We start from the raw sequence: 19,762 nt of genomic DNA, 5'->3' as shown, positions 1-19,762 counted from the left end.
ATTGTTTTCATAATTATTTAATAATTTGTTTTTAATTGACGTTGTCTAACGTCAGTCACAAATTTAGTTGCTGATGCCTATTTTTGATTTTAAGGAATGTTGTTAGCGCCATCTGCAATATTACTGTCACACGCCGATACTTTTCATGCGTTGTTTCATGCCTCGTCGGCCTCGGCAGCCTCAGCCAGATCGTACTCGCACTGCTACAGGTAAGGTTGTAGAGCGCGGCATTATTGCGTAGTCTCATTTTCGAAAACCTTGCCAGGTATTTTTAAAGCGGAAAGGTGGATCCGTTCAATTTGCTTATTTAAAACGCCTTTGGTATTGCCTTAGTGCGGCTGCTGCGTCCAAAAGGAAATGTTTGTCGGTTTTCCCTTTTGCGATTAAGCCTAACCTTTTCGAATGTGGTGGAGGTCAAAAAGATATTTTGAGGCTGCCGATCATAACATTCCGTTGTCGCCCTGTTTTTCCTTACATTACTTTCAAGATCTAGATTTACGTGTTGTTTCATTGTTTTTGTTCACCTTGTAAGTCTGTGAGAATTAGAACCGAAATCGGCAGCATGTGCCGATAACAGAATCGATATTGTCGCTGAAGGGTTCCCTGAGCAACAAAAAAAAAATGGCATTGCCCTATCGCAGGACTTTAGGTCATTGCTGTGTCTGTATTCGATTGTCTGCTAAATGTGCGCGGTCGGGCAGACCTGTTAAGCTTGCCCCTTGTCCTTGTGTAGTCGCAGTAGGTTTTTTCTCACATCATGATGTCGCTGATAACCGATACACCTTTTTTGTTATTTAATACTGGAGATCGATATCTTAAACAGAAAGTAGAGTGCAGGTGTGGGGCGTGTCGTTAGCTTCATCGCTTCTATTGAAGTGTAGGGCCATTGATGTATTCTTGCCGAGCACTGTACTGGGTGGGGGAGGCTAGTAGGTGCCTGCGCAGCCATAACCAGCTGGTATGGTCTTTCGCTCCTGTATTAGCTGTGCACGTTGCGTTTGGAGCCAGGCTTTTGCGTTGCTCTCGGGCAGCATTTCTAGTGTGGTGTGTGTTTGTCATCACTAAATCGCTGGTACAGAGCTTATTTAAATGCACATGGCCCCACTGTGTGTTCTGCTTTGGGTACTCCCAACGAGAGTTGTTAAACGAAAGTGTTCGAATCTGGCTTGTTTCGCTTCTAAATGATGAGAAACAGTCGGTGCCGGAAAGATTGAATTCTACTCCGCGATGCCTTTGCTCCTGTACTGCAGTTACTGGTGTCTGTTAAATAAGCATTTCTGTGTGGTGAAGTGGCGGCTCCTGACGCTCACAAAAAATGTGTTCTTTTTTGTGTGAATGGACACCTAAAGCAACTCTCTCAAGTTGTACACCCATGCAGCCAAACTCGGATCATTGATCTGCTATGACCTTCAAAGAATGAAAGGGTAAATGGTAGGGAGGTTGTGCAGCTATGCCATTTTGATGTGCCGGCCAGGTAGCAAAAAATAACTATTAACGAGCATTGCTGCTATCAAGCACTGCATGCCACTAAGGTGGGGAAAGGCTTGCGGATGCCAGGTACCTTCTAGCGAACTGGCATACGGACACAAAAGAAAAGGGACAGGAAAAACACCATACAGGGCTGTATGGTGCATTTCTTGTTCTTCTGTCTTTTGTTACATTGTATGCATGTCAGGTGGGATTCCTGATCAATAAGGATATAGCTGGCAACATAAAAGACTTCTATTGCATTAGCAAGAGGGTGGCAGGTATTGTAATTAAGCTTAATAAGAGATACAAACTAAAGGTGGTACAAGCCTATGCATCTAAATCCAGCCATAGTGACCAGATAGTTGAAATCTTATATGAAGACGAATTTGCATTGAGCAGTGGTGGAACTGCTGCGCCAAATCAGAAATCCTGCTACATGCTGCTACAAAATCTATTTTTTGCCTACTTTTGCGCCACGTCTGCGCCAAAGCCGAAATTCACTGTCGCGGAACCCGACATCTGTCTGTGCTGATTGGAAGAGAATGGCGCGAAGAATGTGTCCATCTTCATTCATGCTGTTCATCGCTACCGGAGGTCAACACAGCTCACGAGGTCTCCCCCATGATGGATGAGTTTAGTCTGTGTGTCTCAGAATATATTAGCCAGACAACCCGAACGACTTGACTTCTGGCAAAAAATTTTTGAACTCAAGCAAGAGGATGGGGCTCGAAAATATCCCTTGTTGGCGGCACTTGTAAAAGCACTTCTGTGCCTCTCGCACAGCAATGCTCATTTGGAGAGGGGCTTCAGTGAAAATTGGCAAGTGCTGAGAGGGCGATAGTCCTTTTCAATACAAATTGTAAATAGGGTTAGATCTGTAATGGCATATACCCATTTCAGAAATTGCTGCTGTAAAATGTTTTGCGTTTTTTCTTTTTTTTTTATTGTGTGCTGCCTTCTCTCCCAAGCATTTTAACGTTCCATGATTGATACACTAAGTTGCTGCACTGTAGGACAGCTTGGCTGCCTGCAGTGAAATGGACCTTTTTTACAAGTGTAAATTTATGAGGAGGTTCCTTTCTTGTGCAGCATGGCGAGCCGGCTGCTGCAAATCAGTGAGCGTGCAGTCAAGCTGGCGCCTGTGGTGGCACGGGCTCAGCCAGCAGCTGCATACCACGGCCGGGCTATCATTGGCAAGCGAGAAGTGGTCGGCTTTGGCTTAAATGGCGAGTACGCCTACCATGACACCCCTGACTTTCCCATGCCAGCCATTCGCTACAAGGAGCCCACTCCAGAGATTGAAAAGTTGCGTGAAAAAGAGAAGGGCGACTGGAAGAACCTTAGCCTGGAGGAAAAGAAAGCACGTAAGCTAACCTTGCTACCTCATGTCATCTAGTACATTTTCTGGCGGAGATCTTTGTTTTGGATTCTTGTTTGAAAAGACTTGCACTCTGATAGTTTTGCGTGGTAGCCAAGCTTCTCAGTGGAATGATTTCAAAGGTTTTTAATTATTGTGTTTATCATTTCGATACCATGTCGTGTAGGTTATTATTAAAATGGTGGTTTACAGGTCTCGTTTTTAAGTGCAACAGCAGAGAATGAAAAATGTGCTAAGAATAGTTTGCTTTTTCATTTACAGTATATCGGTACAGCTTTTTCCAGACCTTTGCTGAAATGAATGCATCTCGAAATGAGTGGAAACCCATTGTGGGAAATGTGTTCCTGATGTTGGGCGTTTCCCTTTGGATATGGATTTTCCTTAAGAAGTTTGGTGAGTATACTGGCCTTGGCTAGGTTTAACCTTGTTGCATTTTCATCTGGGTGAAGTAAGCTTGAGATTATGCGTAAATGTAGTTCTTACCCAGAAAAATAACAATCACTGTCAAGTATCCCTCGATTCATGCCTTCAAACTCACAATGATCTGAATTTATAATATCTTCAGGATTCAAAGCATGTCCTTCGAATTCATCAGAAGATATTGAGTTATGTGAGGAACATGGTGCTGCATGCAGTTTTGCTCACCATACTTACCGTATTTGCACGATTGTAAGTCAACCCCCCCACTTCACATATCTGGAAAAAAAAAAATGGAACGCGATAGCACTATCCTGGGGCCTCCACTTATCGCCTGCCGCTAAGTGGGCACCAGTGGGCACATTCCAAAATGAAAACGTATTAGTCACTGGACTACTCGTCCACACTTGCGCCATCGTCCTCACTAGCGCTGCCGTTGTGATCGCTGCTGCGGTCCCACAGCTCGTCCTTCTAACATCATCATGCAGAGAAATCCCGCACTTCGCAAACAGCCACATCGCAACGTCGCGTGGAACAGCTGAAAATTTTGCCTCGCTGCAGCTGCCACACCTGTATCACCCGTTGCGAACGTCGGAACTTGCGGCCCGGTGCACAGTTTGTTTCTTCAGCGTAAAGAATGACAGCCATCTTGAATGTTGCCGTGAACAAGCGCCGGCCGCTTACCAGAACCGGAGCACAAATGACGAAGCACTACATTAAAGACTTGTGAAACGCAGCCAGCAGTAGTCAAATGCGTCGGAGCCAAAGAGAAACGTGCGTGAGGGGCGTCCGCTCTTCAGTCGACTATTGACATTCCCCAGCGCCAGTGTGGTTCCCAGTGGGGGTGCCGCCGCATTGGAACAGCAGCTCTTCCATCAACTATCGATGCTCCCTTGAGTGCTGGGTTGAAAGTAAACAAAAAAAACTTGGATAAATCCTATTACGAGACGAGTAGAACACGAATGCGTTATCAGGCCGCCGCCGTTTATGAGCAGACCCAATCTGCGGCCACATGTGGGGAGTGGGCTGGTGCCGATTTGTTGCTTATCAACAGCCACCACACCCGCCTTGCACGGGGTGGGGATGCTGGTTCTGCGCGTTGACATAGCAGCTGCTCAAGGCCAGCACCAAGAGCGATGGGACGGTGCCGCGTAGCAAAAACGCATCCACTCTGTAGCATGCCTGATATTTCGTTTGTCTTGCTTTTATTTATGGTGCGATGCTTTGGTTTCGAATTTAAGTCGACCCCCCCCCCCCATTTGGATTTTCAAATTTTGAAAAATAGGTCGACTTACAATTCTGTAAATACGGTAGTATGCGGTCTGGCTATAAAGTAAAAGCTCGTTAATTCGAACTTCACGGGGCTGGGAAAAAGTTCGAATTATCGAATGGCCTCGAGAAAACTGACAAGAACCATTTGCATTACGGTGTATGTGCCGTGTTTACTCGCGTAATGCCCCCAGTCGCATAACAAACCCACCCACCCCCGATTTTTGCTTAAGAATTTGAAGTAAAAACGGGGAAAAAAAGCATCGGTCGTTAACGCTTCCCTCCGTTTCGCACCGTCACGGTCCACAACGCATTTCTTGTTACTGCGCAGCGATAACATCACGGGGTTCTTACTTGATGTTAGCTCTAGCAAGGGGGAGAAGCGAACTTTTTTCAGAGCGCCAGCGCTTGTCCGGTTGTGCAAGCCTCGTTTTCAGTACGTTCACCTCAAGGGTGACCCACATGGAGCGAAGTTGCGCTGTGGATTTTGAGCAGCGGAGCAGAACACCGCCGCCGTGCAGCACCATAGCGGCGAAAAACTGGCAGCTGCCGCCAGGATTTAGAAACGGCGTGATTCCGTATGCTTAGTAAAATGCTGGAAAGAACAGCTGTGCACTTACAATTAAGCTACTATTTATTCAATGACGACAGAGGACGAATTATTCTTTGTGACCTCTTTCTGAACCAAAATAGCTAATCTGGTTGAACCTCCCGCTTCCTGACGTCAACAGACACGTAGTGGTTAAGCCTAGCAGCTTTGAAAATTCATAAGCATTCTGAAAATCCGGCGCTTTTCATCGCTAAAATTTTGTGCTGCAGGCATCTTCAGACAAAGCGAAAGCTTCGTGCGACTTTTGTTTGCCGTGAACATGAGGCACAGTGTAGCAGCAACGACGAGTTCGTGGTGAAGCGAGAGGCTGCTTCGGCAAGCACGGCCATGTAGAAGCGGGCAAAAGTCGGGCGCTGTCGCGCCCTGATTGGTCCGCACTGACAGCCCACGTTGGCCGCTTCCGGCCGGTGGCTGACCGCCGGGCGATGCCACTAAAAGCTAAAAGCCGGCGTCATGATCGCGGCTGACCGTGTGCTTTCGTTGGCGACTCATGGGTGGAAGGATGGAAGACACTCGCAAAGAAAAAAAAAAGTTTTCCGCACATAATTTGTAACGCCCGTGTGAAGTCATAGCCTTTCATGGGCGTTGGCTGGGACCGCGCCGACAGTACTTATCCGTATTTCCGAATTAACGGGTCTCGAATTAACGAGTATTTAAGGGGGGAGCCTGGTCTCGAAAACAAAACTTTATTAATGTAATCATAATTATGAAATCTTCATGGAACATGTATTCTTGCACGCTGATTCTAAATATGTCATTTAATTTTATGTAAAACAATTTCTTCACTGAAATATATGCCACTGGATTCTCTTGATACCAAGGAATGCAATAAGGGTAAAATTCTCATCCTGGCTATCATAAAACTTGAGTTATAGTGTAATGAAGCGGCCACTTCAGAAACGGGAATACACACTTTCCTTCGCATTTCTGTAGCGACAACTTCCAAACACTATAACTTAAGTTCTATGATAGGCAGAAAAATAATTTTACCCTTATTACATTCCTTGGTATCAACAGAACCCAATGGCATACATATCAGCAAGTTTCCCGCTGTTTTTTTTTTAAAGCTCTTCAAAAGCTACATGCATAAAAATTACTTAAGTGATCAAAGGATTGTTTTACATTAAATTAAATGATATATTTAGAATCGGCACATAAGAATACATGTTCGCTGAAGATTTCTTGCCTGTAACTTCGTTAATAATTTTTTTTTTTTTTTTTCAAGACCAGGCTTCCCCCTTAATTGAGAGTTTCGGAGGCTGCGCGGAAATGAGGGTAGGCAGCCGCCACCATGGTCACCAACCCATACCCTCCGGCGCTGCCGGCCGCCGCGCCGGGGATACAGTGGAACCCCGTTCATACGTTTTTCACCGGACTGCGAAAAAAAAACATAACAGCCGGGAAAACGCAGCAGTGAGGAAAGGTCCGAAAATTAATGAAAACAGTGCGGCTTTGCCTTGAAACAATTTATTTCGACATCAAGTGAGCTTAGGTCTTTAAAAAATCGAGAATGGTCGATTGCCGTTTTTTCCGCTCGCTGGAAAACACCACGCGTTTCTCGATGGCCTGGAAAGCCGCATTGCTCTCAACGTCGCTTTGAGGTGTGACGTACCTGCGGAGGAGGTCCAGAGCCGCGACGGCTTCTTCAAAGCTCGGGTCCGCCAACTCCCCGGAATCATGCGGCTCGTGCTCCCCGTCGTCATCACAGTCTGAGGCTTCACTCGCGACCGAGTCTGCAACGATCTCGGCGATACTCTGACACTCGACACTCGACGCCGCGACAGCAGCATCCACGGCGACGTAGTCGTCATACGTGACTCCCGTGGCACCCAGCGCATTCAAAGCTTCACTCAGCTCTTGATCATGAGAGGCTGCTTCCGTCTCTTCAGCTTCTGTGGCAGTTTCCTCTCCGCCGTCCATGCGAAAGCCACACCGTGCGAAGCAGTGCTGTGCAGTTGACGCGCTCACTGCAGTCCGCGCTGAAGCGACGTAGTGCATAGCGTCCAGTATTGAAACGATCGTAGGCTGCTGTCCGCGATCAATACGCGCCAGACAGCGCTTTACGGTGAACTTCCTGTACGAGTGCTTTAAGTTCTTTATGACGCCTGCATCCAACGGCTGCAAGTGGCTTGTAGTGTTTGCAGGAAAAAAAAACAATTAACGTTCCGAAGAAACGACGGGTCTCTCGGGTGGGCAGCACAATTGTCCAGAAAAAGGACAACACTCCTGCACTGGGAGCCCATCTTGTTGTCGAAGTAACGAAGAAATTCTTCGAACAAAGAACCCGTCATCCATGCACGACTGTTGCTTCTATAGTGACATGGCAGCAGGCGAATGTTCTTTAAGCACCGTGGGTTTCGGTATTTTCCGATTACCCATGGCTTCAGCTTGTCCGAGCCATCCATGTTGCAGCAAAGGAGCACCGTCAATCATTCTTTGCTGCATTTGCCTCCGTGGCATGCTTCGCCCTTCAGGCTTAACGACTTGGATGGCTGCACCCGAAAGAAAAGACCCGTTTCGTCGGCATTGTAAATGTCACGAGGCTCATACCCCTCAATTATGGCAGATAGTGTGGCCTTCCAATCGTTGACTGTTTCCAAGTTTACACTTGCTGCTTCCCCGGATACAGTCTTATACCGTGCCTCTTCCGGAAATGGTCGATCCAGCCATTTGATGTCGCAAAGTCACTGATGCCCAGGCGGTCGGCTATTTCCATCGCCTTCTCGCGCAAAATGCTGCCGTCGAAGTTAACACTGGCAGCGCGAGCTTGTTTAAACCAAGTAAGAAGCGACTCGTCGAGGTTTCCATACTTGGCGCCACGAGCCTGCTTAGCTTTCGGGCCGAAGAGCGCGGCATTCCCTTGTATCTCGGCACGCTTCGAGATGATGTTGTTAAGCGTCGAGGGTGGCAGACCAAGATCCTTGGCGATGTCGACTCTTTTCCGCGCTGGCTGCCTGTCGACTGCGTTGAGAACATCCAGCTTTTCCTCGAGGGAAAGCGCCTTGCGCTTGCCGGGGTTTTACTCGCTTCGGCTGACGAGGCAGTGGCCATCTAGTGGCAATCTCTCCAACTCGCGTGCGGCTTTTTATGGCCTCCGAGATTACCCACGCGCGTGCAAGGGGGTGATCTAGTGGCAATCTCCAACTCGCGTGAGGCTTTTTATGGCCTCCGAGATTACCCACGCGCGTGCAAGTGGGTGATCTCGGAGGCCATGGTCTTGTAGCCAATTCCGTAGCCAAGCCTGGCCAAGACTCGTCAAAATGGCGGTTGGCGCACGTTGCCCGGCCGGGTTCGGGGTGCCAGGTTGCGATGTATCATGCGGGAACGTTTTCACAGCTACAACGTAACAGCGAGGTACCCAATACATTGGATCCTATGGGAGCTATGCCGGGACCGGACGAAAACGACGTAACAGCCGGGAAAACGCAGCAGTGAGGAACGTAACAGCGGGGTTCTACTGTATTTAGGCTTTAACCTCTCTTCCACGGTTTTATCTGGTTCAGTCTTCTGTCCCCGTTTAGGACGTACGCAGCTTCTGACTATGCGGAGGTGCTTTTTTTTTTGGCCACGTGCTGTGTGCCAAGCTGCCGAGACGCGGCGGCGCGTAGTTCGAATTATCAGTAGCGGAACCGGCTTACTATTGAATTAACGGGCTTTTTTATACACAGATCTCTATAAAGCTTGGCCGGACTAAGTAGTGTAGTTTGAATTATCCGAAAATTAAAATTATTGTGGTTCGAATTAACGAGTTTTCACTGTAGCTATAAAGTAGTGCTGCTAGGAGCTGTTGTAGAGAACAGTTTGGAACAAAGCAGTTTATTAGTAATTCAGCCTCTAGGCAATTCTTTTGGTCCTTGAAGTATTGGAACCTTTATCTGGCCAGGTTGCCTAATTTTTGCTACATCAATGGCCCATCTCTCTGCAATCTCACAGCTGTAACAGCATCACAGTGTGGCCTTGACAATTCCCAGTAACTATGGGGCTGTATATTCATGGAAACATTTTTTTTATTCCTGTATCTCCCTCGCTTAGGAAATTGCAGAGCAGAGCTGTTGAACTTAAGGGGCAACTCCGGCGATTTTTTTTTCTTCCTCCCCAGATTTTACTGGAACCTTCACTGTACATTCTCCGCAGTTTTCTGATTACTTATGCGAAATTTTGCAGTGAAGCGGCGTTTTGTTGCAGCACAATAAGGGATATGCAAAGTTCCACATGTGTGTTTTCCTGCATAACAGTGTTGCCCTAGACAAGATGGCTCACCATGTGTTTCCAGCTAAAAGAAAGTAAAGGGGACTAGTTTTTTCTTTAATTCTTCCAAAATATGTTTCCTACACTCTATCCACACCCTTAGGAGACTGCAGCGGTGGCCAAGTGGTTGAGCATCCGCCTGGCATGCGGGAGGTGTGCGGTTCGATCCACAGTTCCACCGGGTACCCACCGGTGATACAATGGGTACAAGCTTTCCCCTTGCTGGTGCTCGGCTTATTTAGGGTGAAATGCTTGGGAAATAGGTCTTTGACCCCACCTTGAGAAAAAGAAAATACCTTGTGTCATGGTACTCTTTGGCCATAGATGCCCTTGCGCCATAAAAATCCATAATCACACCCTTAGTGCCCGTCCTGTAGCCTTCGCAGTTTTTTCATAGAGAAGTCGGCCATCTTGTATTCATCAGCATAGTTATGTGGGAAAGCGCACTTGCGGAATTTTGCATATCTCCTATTTAGTCACTGGATAAGTTTTCAAGAGTATTGCGGTCCTCCCCTTCTCACCACTGTATTTGGAAGCTTCATGGCCGGCCCTGACTGACATTCTCAGCGCTGCAATTGCATTCATTGTTTCCTGTGTATCCGCCTTTGCAACATCGTTGCCACTCTAACTTAGGAGGTAACGTGAGCAAATGCTCAGAATAAACGAGAAACAACAATTTTTGAAACTTGTTGAAGCAATACCTTGCACATGTATGCGGGTCCTAGAGAAAAGCCATGATGCTTTGGAAGCCCACCGCTGTATGGGAAGTCCCTGCTAATTATGATGTTAACTGTTTGGCAACTTTGGGCCGTGGGAGACGTATTAAGGCTTAAGCCTTTCTTGGCTTATGAGTGGCGTGGACGGTAGTTATCCGCATGAACTGTCAGTCATAAGTTGTATGGTAAATAAAATAAAAACAATAGAAATAATGAAATGGAAAGTTGAGGGAGAAAGAGAGGAAAGGGAAGGGCTTTCGCATTTTTACTTCTAGGACTTGCAGACTTAAGTGCAATCCTGAAATTTTTCTTCCAGGCTCGGTGGCATGGTGAAAGGAACGCCATACTGTCAAAACTTATTCAGTGATCTAGCGCAACCGAATTTTAAAATTTCCCATTTCGTGCCCAGATTGGGGTAATTTCTTCGTGCAGCCTTGTGTGTATGACATCAGTTTGCGCGGTAGTCGATATTCACTCCGCTGAAGGGCAAAATTTCAAGCTTTAGTCTTTTCAGACAATGATCCCAGCTGCCAATTACAGTTGGCAGCTTAGCCGGTCGACATGCACGCAGTATGTTTTGTGACAGTATCCGTGATGTCATAGTTTGGTTCGAAAACTAGTTTAGGTTTGCTGGTTTATGCTGTTTCTAAACTTCTACTTGGCATTTTGAAAAGTTTTGTGCGTGTATGTGCTTGCGTGACTGCGTGCTGAAGAGGGAGAACTTTAAGGACTATGTTGTTATCAAATCAAAATGTTAAAAAAAAAAGTTGCCCTTCAAGCAGCATGGGTTTGCCAAATGGGTGTATTCTGTGTTTGTTTTCTGTTTAAAGGTTACAGGATGCAGCCTCTTGTGTGGCTACATTCCTTTCACAAAGAATTCATGCAGTGCATTAGGGTGAGGCTTCACTGTCCACAGCATTGCTTCAGAAGTCATTGCCTTCCTTATTTTGGCAGTCCTTGTATTGAATTTTGAACCTGCAGTTTGCCTGCTTTTCGCTGCATCTGCAAGTTTGCGTGGAAAATTGACCATAAAATTATCTTGGTTGTATTGGTACAGCCGCAAGTAGCAATTACATACATGTCTGACCAGTATGCATAGCTGTAATTTAAGAATGTTTAAGGATTCAGTTCTCACTTTATGTACCACAGCGGTGGCCAAGTGGTTGAGTATCCACCTCACATGCGGGAGGTGCGTGGTTCTATCCCCAGTGCCGCCGGGTACCCGCTGGTGATACAACTGGTAGAAGCTTTCTCCTGGTCTAGCGCTCGGCTTCTTAATGGTGAAATGCTTGGGAAATGGGTCTTTGACCTCACCTTGAGAAATGGAAAATTCCTTGTGCCATGGCGTTCTTTGCCCGTAGATGCCCTTGCGCCAGAAAAATCTATATTCATCATCATCAGTTCTCACTTTATGTGCTTTGCTTTTGCTGTTGACTGCAAAGGGTTAATTTCTCCTGCAATGTGCCTTGTTTCTTAGTGTATGGCCCTTTGCCATCAACTACCACTTTGGAGGCCAGACAAGCACAGCTGCAGAGGATGATCGACCTCAGGGTGAATCCCGTTGAAGGCATTTCTTCAAAGTGGGACTACGAAAACAACAGATGGAAGTGAAGACTTTTCCATTGCACTCCACACTGGCACTGAAACTAGGTTTCTTAGGTCTTCACTTTTCCTGAAATAAAGTATACTTCCGAGTGAGACATGGCATTTATTTCTGCATAGACGTCACGGGGGTTTCAATTTACCTTGTACCGTCTTTGCCAAAAGTAACCAGGCAGAGTGGTTTATTTCTTAATCGTGTAGCGGAGCAGTCAGTAAGTACAACTCTTGTCATCACTTTTCGAGACCTATTCATCTTTAGAGTGCCATAAGGGTACCAAATGGCTGAGAAGCAAACCCAGTAGCCTGCTTGCTTTTGCCAAAAACTGCAAGTGTTGGCCACAGAGGCACGTCAGCCTTTAACTTATATTAAACTGCTAAGGGAATCTCAAGCAGTTCAATATATAAAAAATGGCTGTAGATCTGCTTATCTGACCTAACTGAAAGGATGCATTGCACCCACGCTGCTGACTGTTATTGCAGCGACATAACACCTTTCTGCTTGTTGGGCCGAACCTGCTTCGCATTGAAGCCTCTGAGGACGGTGATTTTGAACCAGCCTCGGCTTGCCCTCACGTGATCCTGTGACCAGAACATTATACATCGAATAATTGCAATGCCCATCAACTTAGCACACTAGGCTTTAGTTGGGATGGCTTTGCCGCATGAGCGGTGTGTGGAAAATGAGTACATGAAACAGACGGTAAGCACATCCCATGGTTACCTCTTCACGTGGTTTCGCAGTGCTAGTGCTATGAAAGCATGGGTCGGCGCACATGCGCAAAATTGATCTAAGAGCGCCATTAGATGAACTGCCACTTCAGGGGTGCGGCGAACGGCCAGCGAAATTGGAGTTCGATATACTGCCAATAATTAAAAAAATATGGACTTGACTAGAATTCAAGGCTATATGCAAATGTGTAATAACCCTTTCAGGTGCATTTTTGTTTCCAGCAGAAACATTTGTTTGCATAAATAGTCTATTCAATTTTGTTAGCGCAAAATACCGGTGTTTTTTTCACAAATCACTGCAGCGGTGGCCTAGTGGTTGAGCATCCACTTCGCATGCGGGAGGGGCGTGGTTCGATCCCCAGTGTTGCCGGGCACCCACCGGTGATACAATGGGTACAAGCTTCCCTTAGCCTAGTGCTCCCCTTATTCGGGGTGAAATGCTTGGGAAATGGATCTTTGACCCTGCCTTGAGCAAACTAAAATTACTTGTGCCACGGTGCTCTTTGCCCGCAGATGCCCTCGCGCCATAAAAATTCACTATCATCAAGTATTTGAGAAACACCTGAGGGATCATGCTGTCACTTTCGAATAAGGACGCCGCGGTGGCTCAGTGGTTATGGCGCTTGGCTGCTTACCCGAAAGATGCAGGTTAGATCCCGGCCGCGGCGGTCGACTTTCGATGGAGGCGAAATTCAAGAGGCCCGTGTGCTGTCGATGTCAGAAAGAACCCGAGGAGGTCGAAATTCCCGGAGCCCTTCACTAGGCGTCCCTCATACCTAGCCTGAGTCGTTTTGGCACATAGTTAAACCCCCATACATCAAACTAGCTAAAATCTGTCAGCTTAAAAATAGGTGGTGCCCAAACTATGGTGGTCATTGCATCACGGCGAAGCTTTGGCACGTGAATTTGGAGCTTTGATGACAACAAATGTCGAGAGCTTTCAACCTGACATCTTAATAATAAGCAAATTATTTCTGCTTCTTTTTAATGAGAAAAGTTCAGCTTTGTGATGCCCAAGTAATCATATAACCTATGTCCCGCATTACAGTTTCATCCCTACTGTTTCTTTCTGCTTGATAAAAATTCCATACCTTTCATTGAAAATGAAATGGGTCTTATATTGCTACAGCACTTGAAGGAGCTTTAAACCTATTTTTTTTCTGTGGTCGAGAACATATAATATCAGCTAGTTAAGGTGAAATATAATATGCCTTCACTGGGTAATTGCCATCTGGATTTGCATACACGCAAGGGAAACATTCTAAATTGAGAATTTGGCATAGTTGCAGCTCATATGAACCAAGACCACCCAATCTCAACCAGAAATCTGTTTGCCACAGCTTTAAACAAGAATCATGGTTGTTTGCTTATATGTGATGGCACACCTTGTCTTCCAAAGCATTGTTCCAGTTAGAACTAAGTGAAACTATAATCAAAACGGGTGCACCTTAAACATAATGCCAGATAGTTCCAGTTAGGGACTTAATAGAAGCTAAATGCTTCTGTCTTGGACCAACAGTAGGTCAACTTCATAAGCATGGCAGAGTTCCAATAGTCTCCAGCTATGGAAACCACAGGGTTCTATGTGGTCTCAGCTCGGATATGTCAGATTACACTCTACATTTTCAGTTGGTACCAGTCAAAAGCCTGCAGGCATGCATTGCTGCTGTGTTAAGGCTTCTGCTGTAATCTTCGTGTGCGAGATGTGTCCTAGTTTTGATTAGTTCTTTTTTAGAAGGAATAGCTCTTAAAGAGATCTCCTTTGACACCGGCTGAACTTGGAAAAACAGTAACAGGGAATAAAGTGTATATACACTTTAATGCCCGTGGCGGGCACTGCTAGAGAAGATAGCTGGGTACACACTTGTAGGCATGGCTGCAAGCCCTTCTGGCCCATGCGGTTTTGCCCATCTGGGCACCGTAAACTCATTGCGCTGCAGCCACAACGAGAATCATATTTTGAGAAATCTAAAAACTGATGTGGATATTACGGTCAGCTGTAATTAACCTTTCAATAAATAAGGCACATTACTGTAATTGGCAAAAAATAAATCTTGTATATTAGATTACCTGCCTGCTGGTTAAATAACTCGTTTATTTTGACGCGCTCTTTTAACACAAAATATTTTAAAATTACCGTGTCTTTGGAGAAACACACTGTAGAGTATCAATTTTTGAGTGATTATAAAATGTAGGGTACCTTCTAGAAGGTAAATTAAAATTAGGCTTGGCATATATATACCTTGCAACTGAAAACTCTCACATGCACCTGCTAAATGGCATTTATTTTTTTGTTTTGTGCAATACATGCCTTACTTATTTTCTTATTCCGTAACTACTACATATTTCACATAGCAATAAAAACTAGTTCAGCTGCAGTTCTGAGTGCACATACTGGGATGCATTTCTCTAGTGATTATTTCTCTTTTGCAAGCGATCAACCTGCATCACCTTGCCCTTTTACCCATTCTTCTGGCCGAAAACCTTAGCTGCAGCCATGGGATCAGCATTCTTGGGCATGTGTGACATCTGTGGTCATATCGTCCAGGTGGTGATGTAGATGATTTATGTGCATCTAAGAGAGGATGGCCCTATGGGCCATGTACACCTGATATCTAACTATATGATTTTTAGGTATGCTAATGTGCTGAATCATACAGATGAGATTTGGTATTCCAAAGATGATTTGATCTCATTAGATATACAGCAAAACATTACTATTTTATTTAAAGTTCCAGAGACAATTTGAAGTTAAATTTTGGGCTGCATATACAGCCTGAGGTGAGAGTTGAGTGTGCACTTGTGTTCATATATAATTGTTAAATGCACCAAAGCGTTGAATGCAACAGAACTTTACCGTCGCGTTTTTCATGGGACCGCGAAAAGAAAAAAAAAACAACCGCCAGGAAACTTATTAACGGAATGTTTAGGGTGAAAAAAATTGTGCAGTGTTGCCTGCTGTTTTTTATTATTGTGACATATGCACCATATGCTTCTCTGGAATTAGTGTGTGGTTCTCACGATTGCTCTGAATATGTCCAAAGCTTCAGAAACGCACTGCAATGAGTCTCTGTTAGCCTGAGCAGCTGTCTGTGGAAGGGATTTAGCAAAGAAGAGGGAGCATGCGAAGATGCGGTATGCGTGCGCTTCTTCGCTTCTATTGCGGTGGCCGCATTAATCCCATATAGAATCATCGCCTGTTGGAATCTAGAAATTGTGTATTTTAAGGTGCAGGTGACAAGAATAAGGCGGATGGCAGAAACAAAATTGTCGGAGCCAACCCACGCAACCGCATTTCTTACAGGGCTGTTTGTGCCCACTGCCGCGGCATATAGTTCAGTTTTTGTGCTGTCGTTCGCGCTAGCGTCGCAGCGGTGATGTAACTGTGCCAACAGACGCACAAGAAATCACATGCTCTGTAAGTGCGTTGGCTTGGGTGCTTCCTTCCAGAAGCCGGCGAACAAAAATTGTATAATTTCGCTTTTTCTGGCCGCCGTCGCCATTATGCGCGCATTGAACGAATTCCGGGACGGTGTAAACTACCATCGTGAGATGACTTTCGCGACGTACGACAAGGGAACTATGCAACAATTGCATTATGTAACAGATATAGGCGATTGAGTTTCTGTTGTAGGGGCTTCTGTGGCAGCGAGACTATCTGGCTCATATGAAAAAAAAAACGTACCACCGGGAAAAACGCAGCAACCGCGAACGTAACAGTGGGATCCTACTGGATGTCTGTTTTGCAAAGGGAAAAATCAATCCTGCCTCTTTTCAGTGCGAGGGCGAGAAGAGCCAGCTGCAGAATTTCATCTCATATCTATATCACCGTTTCACTGTGCTGCATGCATTTGATCAGCGCGTTTAGTGGTAAAACCTTTTATGCGCGATGCTTCCTCAAATACACGCCCACCCAGTGAACTTTCGTTGTTTTGTGCTCGCTTTTATATAGCTCAAACTTTCAGTTCATCTATTGGAACTGAATTAAGAGCGCCAAGAGTGGACGTGTGTGTGCGGCGATGGTGTTGTAGCCGTGCTCCCTTTGAGCAGTCTTATACATAAATTTTTCGCTATAATAAACTTTTAAGATTTGCGACAAGTATTTTGAAGATGAAGACAATATATCCAAGGGTCATTACGTTTAGGGACAAATTGTGTGCACGCTATGGATGGGAAATATATATATGGAATGTACGCACCAATAATCAGGCATTTGACGCCTCGATACTTCAAGCTATTAAGCGACCGAAAATTTGTTCAAACTTTGCTGATTAGAAACGAAGGGTGAGGGGACCGGAAAATAGTTCTTTACGCAGAATACGGAATAAAGAGAGCCCGACCAGAAGGGTTGGTACGGGTCTTTTCATTCTTATGCGACCGCTCATCAGCACTGACAGCATTAATAGCGGCGCCTCATGGATTCCACTCGATCGGCCCCACATGTACTAAAATAAACTGGTCCTATGTCGTGGCAGGAACAGGAGTGCATCTGGGGAGAGAAACTGCACTTCGAAAGCACCGTGTGACAGGGGTAGTAGACAAGTGGTTCTCCACGATGGCCTCATGCAGCACACTGCATTGCCATGCTTCATCGGTCAGGACAGGTAACAAGCTGTACGTCTGTTGCGTACGCTTATATTACCGGCAGCTTTGTCGCATTGAAATACGCGATTTTGACTGGAACAAAGTGCTAGTTTGTAAATATCGCAGGTTTGAATAAAGCGATTTCCCTGTCTGTGTACAGTACGCACCTTGCATTACTCTCTGGCAATAATGGCCCTCAGCGCTGAAAAAAGTTAGAACCAACAAAAAATTAATCTGTCATTCAGAGGTGATGCAAATTCACTCAGACACCTAGCTCAGGCCACTGTTCTGCTTTAGGAAAGATATATCACAACAGTAAGAGAAGGCTATAAATCAAATTTAGCAAATATTTAGAGCCTCTTGTTAGCAGTTAAAGCCCGATATTACCCAGTTGGTGCACCCGAAGCATAAATCATCAAAACCAGGTTAAACCCAATTCCTGCTCAAAAAGTGCCTTTAAAAGAAATGTAGTTTTCCAATGCAACAGTCAAGCTACCGTATAGAAACTGGCAGATGTCTTGAACCTGAAGGCAATGGATAAACTGGCCATGTGATGGTTTTCATGTCATGTTGCATGGCATGAATTACTGTGGAAGGCATCGTTTTCTTTATGCTCCTTTACAGTGCAGTTTCGGGTAATACCAATTTCACAAAATGCCAGCAAGAGCCCAGTGCTACAGATTCTGCCTCGTTTGCAGCGAGTTGCAATCCCAGTAGCACTGCTAGGACAGTTACCTTGCCTTTGCAAAATACCTACAAATAACATTCAATTCAAAGGGCGTCGTTTACAATGTTCAGCAAGAGCTTCCCTAGCATTTTCAATGCTCAAGTGCTGAATTAGGGGGTGGTATGGGTACAAGCATCCCACTCAGTGATGATGAAATTAGAAAAAGCACTACCCACCTGTAAACAGTTGAAACTGGCTCCTCCTATGCATTAAAAGTAGACATGCATGCAGTGCCCACAATTACCCTGCTCATTAACTGGTTTACATTTTCAGTGGGCTTCAGCACCCATTTAGCAGCTGTCTCAGAGCAGTATCTTGGTGAAATTTTCCTCATTAGCTTTGTGGAGCATTTTCTGCTGCAATAGCATAAACAGGAAGGCAATATGCAGTTCTGCAGCAACACTTCAGACTAGTGCGACACACGGCAAGCACTTACCTCGAAGAGTAGGTTACTCAGAGGAAACAATGTGGTGGCTGGGTATGGTCTTAAAAAAACTGCTTTGTAGCATGGTTTTTCTATAGGGTGTTGTGATCGGAGGCCCCGACAGCGGGAACAGACGAGCTCGGCGGGCGCCATCGAACTATGTTTGACCAAAGGTGCTGTCGTCCTGAGAAGAGGATTAGGAACGGCTCCTGGCGACGATGAGCTGTGACGAAAGGCCTCTCATCCCTTCGTCCGGAGTATGGAATGAGGCATTTCTCCCGAACTGCGCCCTCACGTGGACCAGCAGAAAGACCCGAACAATGGCGCCGGACCCTCCTCGCTCGCTTGCACCTGCGCGGCCAGACAAAGCGGGGGCGGATACGGCTGATTCATCTTACCCTCTGGAATTCACGGGGCCGTCAGAACGCATCTTTCCCACGGAGGGGATCACCGCCTGCAAAGCCAACGACCTTATGCACCTGGTCAACCCGTCGGAAACAGCATTCCAGGACCTCAAGACGCCAGGATTCCTTATCGCTTGTGCACGTGTTTGTGAGGGCGGAGCGGTCACGGGGTTAGGGAAGAGACTATGAAGAATGTGTCTGCCCATTGGACGCTTGATCAGCCACCGGTTTCCCTAGCTAGGTGCCTAGGGAATATCCACTGTATTTAAGCCGCGATTTGGCTGGTTTCACGGCACTTCATCTGTGACTTTTGGTCTCCTTGCTTCTGTTGTAAATATGTAAATAAACCAAGTTTACCAACCCTCCTGAAGGCTTCCCTCCGTCGTCTGCAGAGTTCATCGTCATGCGGTGAAGACCTCGGTCCCGATAGCCAAGCATATCAACTGGTTGGTAGCGGTGGGATGGTCTGCGCCTGGTCCTGACTCTGGTATGGTAAGTGCGCGGTCTTTCTCTTGGAGCATTGCCAGGTTTTACAACTTTGGAAAATTGTTAGCCTAGGTAAGCGAAGGTTGGTATAAGAGGCAGCCGGGGCTCCTCTGACCACGTGAGTAGAGACTTGCCGTTGCTTAAATAGTCATGGACTGGAAGAAGCTGCGCAAACCAGACCTAGTTCTCGTATGCGGGGAATTGGGCATTGATTGTGGGTCGATCCGTAGAAAACCTGAATTGATTAGGGCAATTGAGGATTTCGGTGCGGACGAGGAAGAGATAGTAGAATGTTGGGAGCTAATTAGGGAGGAGTTGGAGAAGGAAAGGGGGCACGAAGAGCACGAGAGGAAGCGCGAAGAGCATGAAAGAGAGATCGAGAAAAACGGCTCGATCTACAGATAGCTCAGGCTGCACAGGCAGAACGCACTAGGCTAGAGGTGCCGAACACAGTGGCAAGCCAGGCAGAGATAGAGAAGCAACGCGAACGAGAACTGGAAGAGCTCAGGCGTAAAGTTAAATTGCTCAGATGGCAAAGAGCGAGAGCGCGTCTGAGAATTTTTAGAAGAGGAAAAAATTTCCTAACTTTTCTCGCAAATTTTGAAAACATTTGCGCAGATGAGCAGGTAGACCAGGGCGACTGGCCACGGATGTTGACGGCCATCCTCCCTTGTGATGTCGGCGCCGTATTAGCGCGG

At 46.0% G+C, this 19,762-nt stretch overlaps 1 protein-coding gene across 2 annotated transcripts; it reads left to right on the top strand.

The window, feature by feature from the left end:
- The first annotated feature begins 82 nt into the window (after positions 1 to 82).
- Positions 83 to 11,806, top strand: LOC144114261 (cytochrome c oxidase subunit 4 isoform 1, mitochondrial-like). Of its 2 annotated transcripts, none has more exons than XM_077647877.1 (4): positions 83 to 209; positions 2,560 to 2,834; positions 3,110 to 3,241; positions 11,586 to 11,806. In XM_077647877.1, the coding sequence occupies exons 1-4, from the start codon at positions 97 to 99 to the stop codon at positions 11,717 to 11,719; spliced, it is 654 nt and encodes a 217-aa protein (XP_077504003.1). In that variant the 5' UTR covers positions 83 to 96; the 3' UTR covers positions 11,720 to 11,806. The 2 variants fall into 2 exon arrangements, with proteins under 2 accessions (XP_077504003.1, XP_077504004.1); XM_077647878.1 differs by lacking the exon at positions 83 to 209 and adding an exon at positions 241 to 265.
- The last annotated feature ends 7,956 nt before the right edge of the window (positions 11,807 to 19,762 follow it).

The sequence above is a fragment of the Amblyomma americanum genome, chromosome 1 (assembly GCF_052857255.1).
Source record: "Amblyomma americanum isolate KBUSLIRL-KWMA chromosome 1, ASM5285725v1, whole genome shotgun sequence".
Classification (NCBI taxonomy): Eukaryota; Metazoa; Arthropoda; class Arachnida; order Ixodida; family Ixodidae; genus Amblyomma; species Amblyomma americanum.
This window is presented reverse-complemented; position numbering and strand designations above follow the sequence as displayed.

Bases quoted from the DNA above. Each gene is read 5' to 3' on its own strand.
- LOC144114261 (XM_077647877.1), top strand. From the start codon at position 97: ATGTTGTTAGCGCCATCTGCAATATTACTGTCACACGCCGATACTTTT. The intron at 210-2,559 runs GTAAGGTTGTAG...TTTCTTGTGCAG, and splicing joins TCGTACTCGCACTGCTACAG to CATGGCGAGCCGGCTGCTGC. The intron at 2,835-3,109 runs GTAAGCTAACCT...TTTCATTTACAG, and splicing joins CCTGGAGGAAAAGAAAGCAC to TATATCGGTACAGCTTTTTC.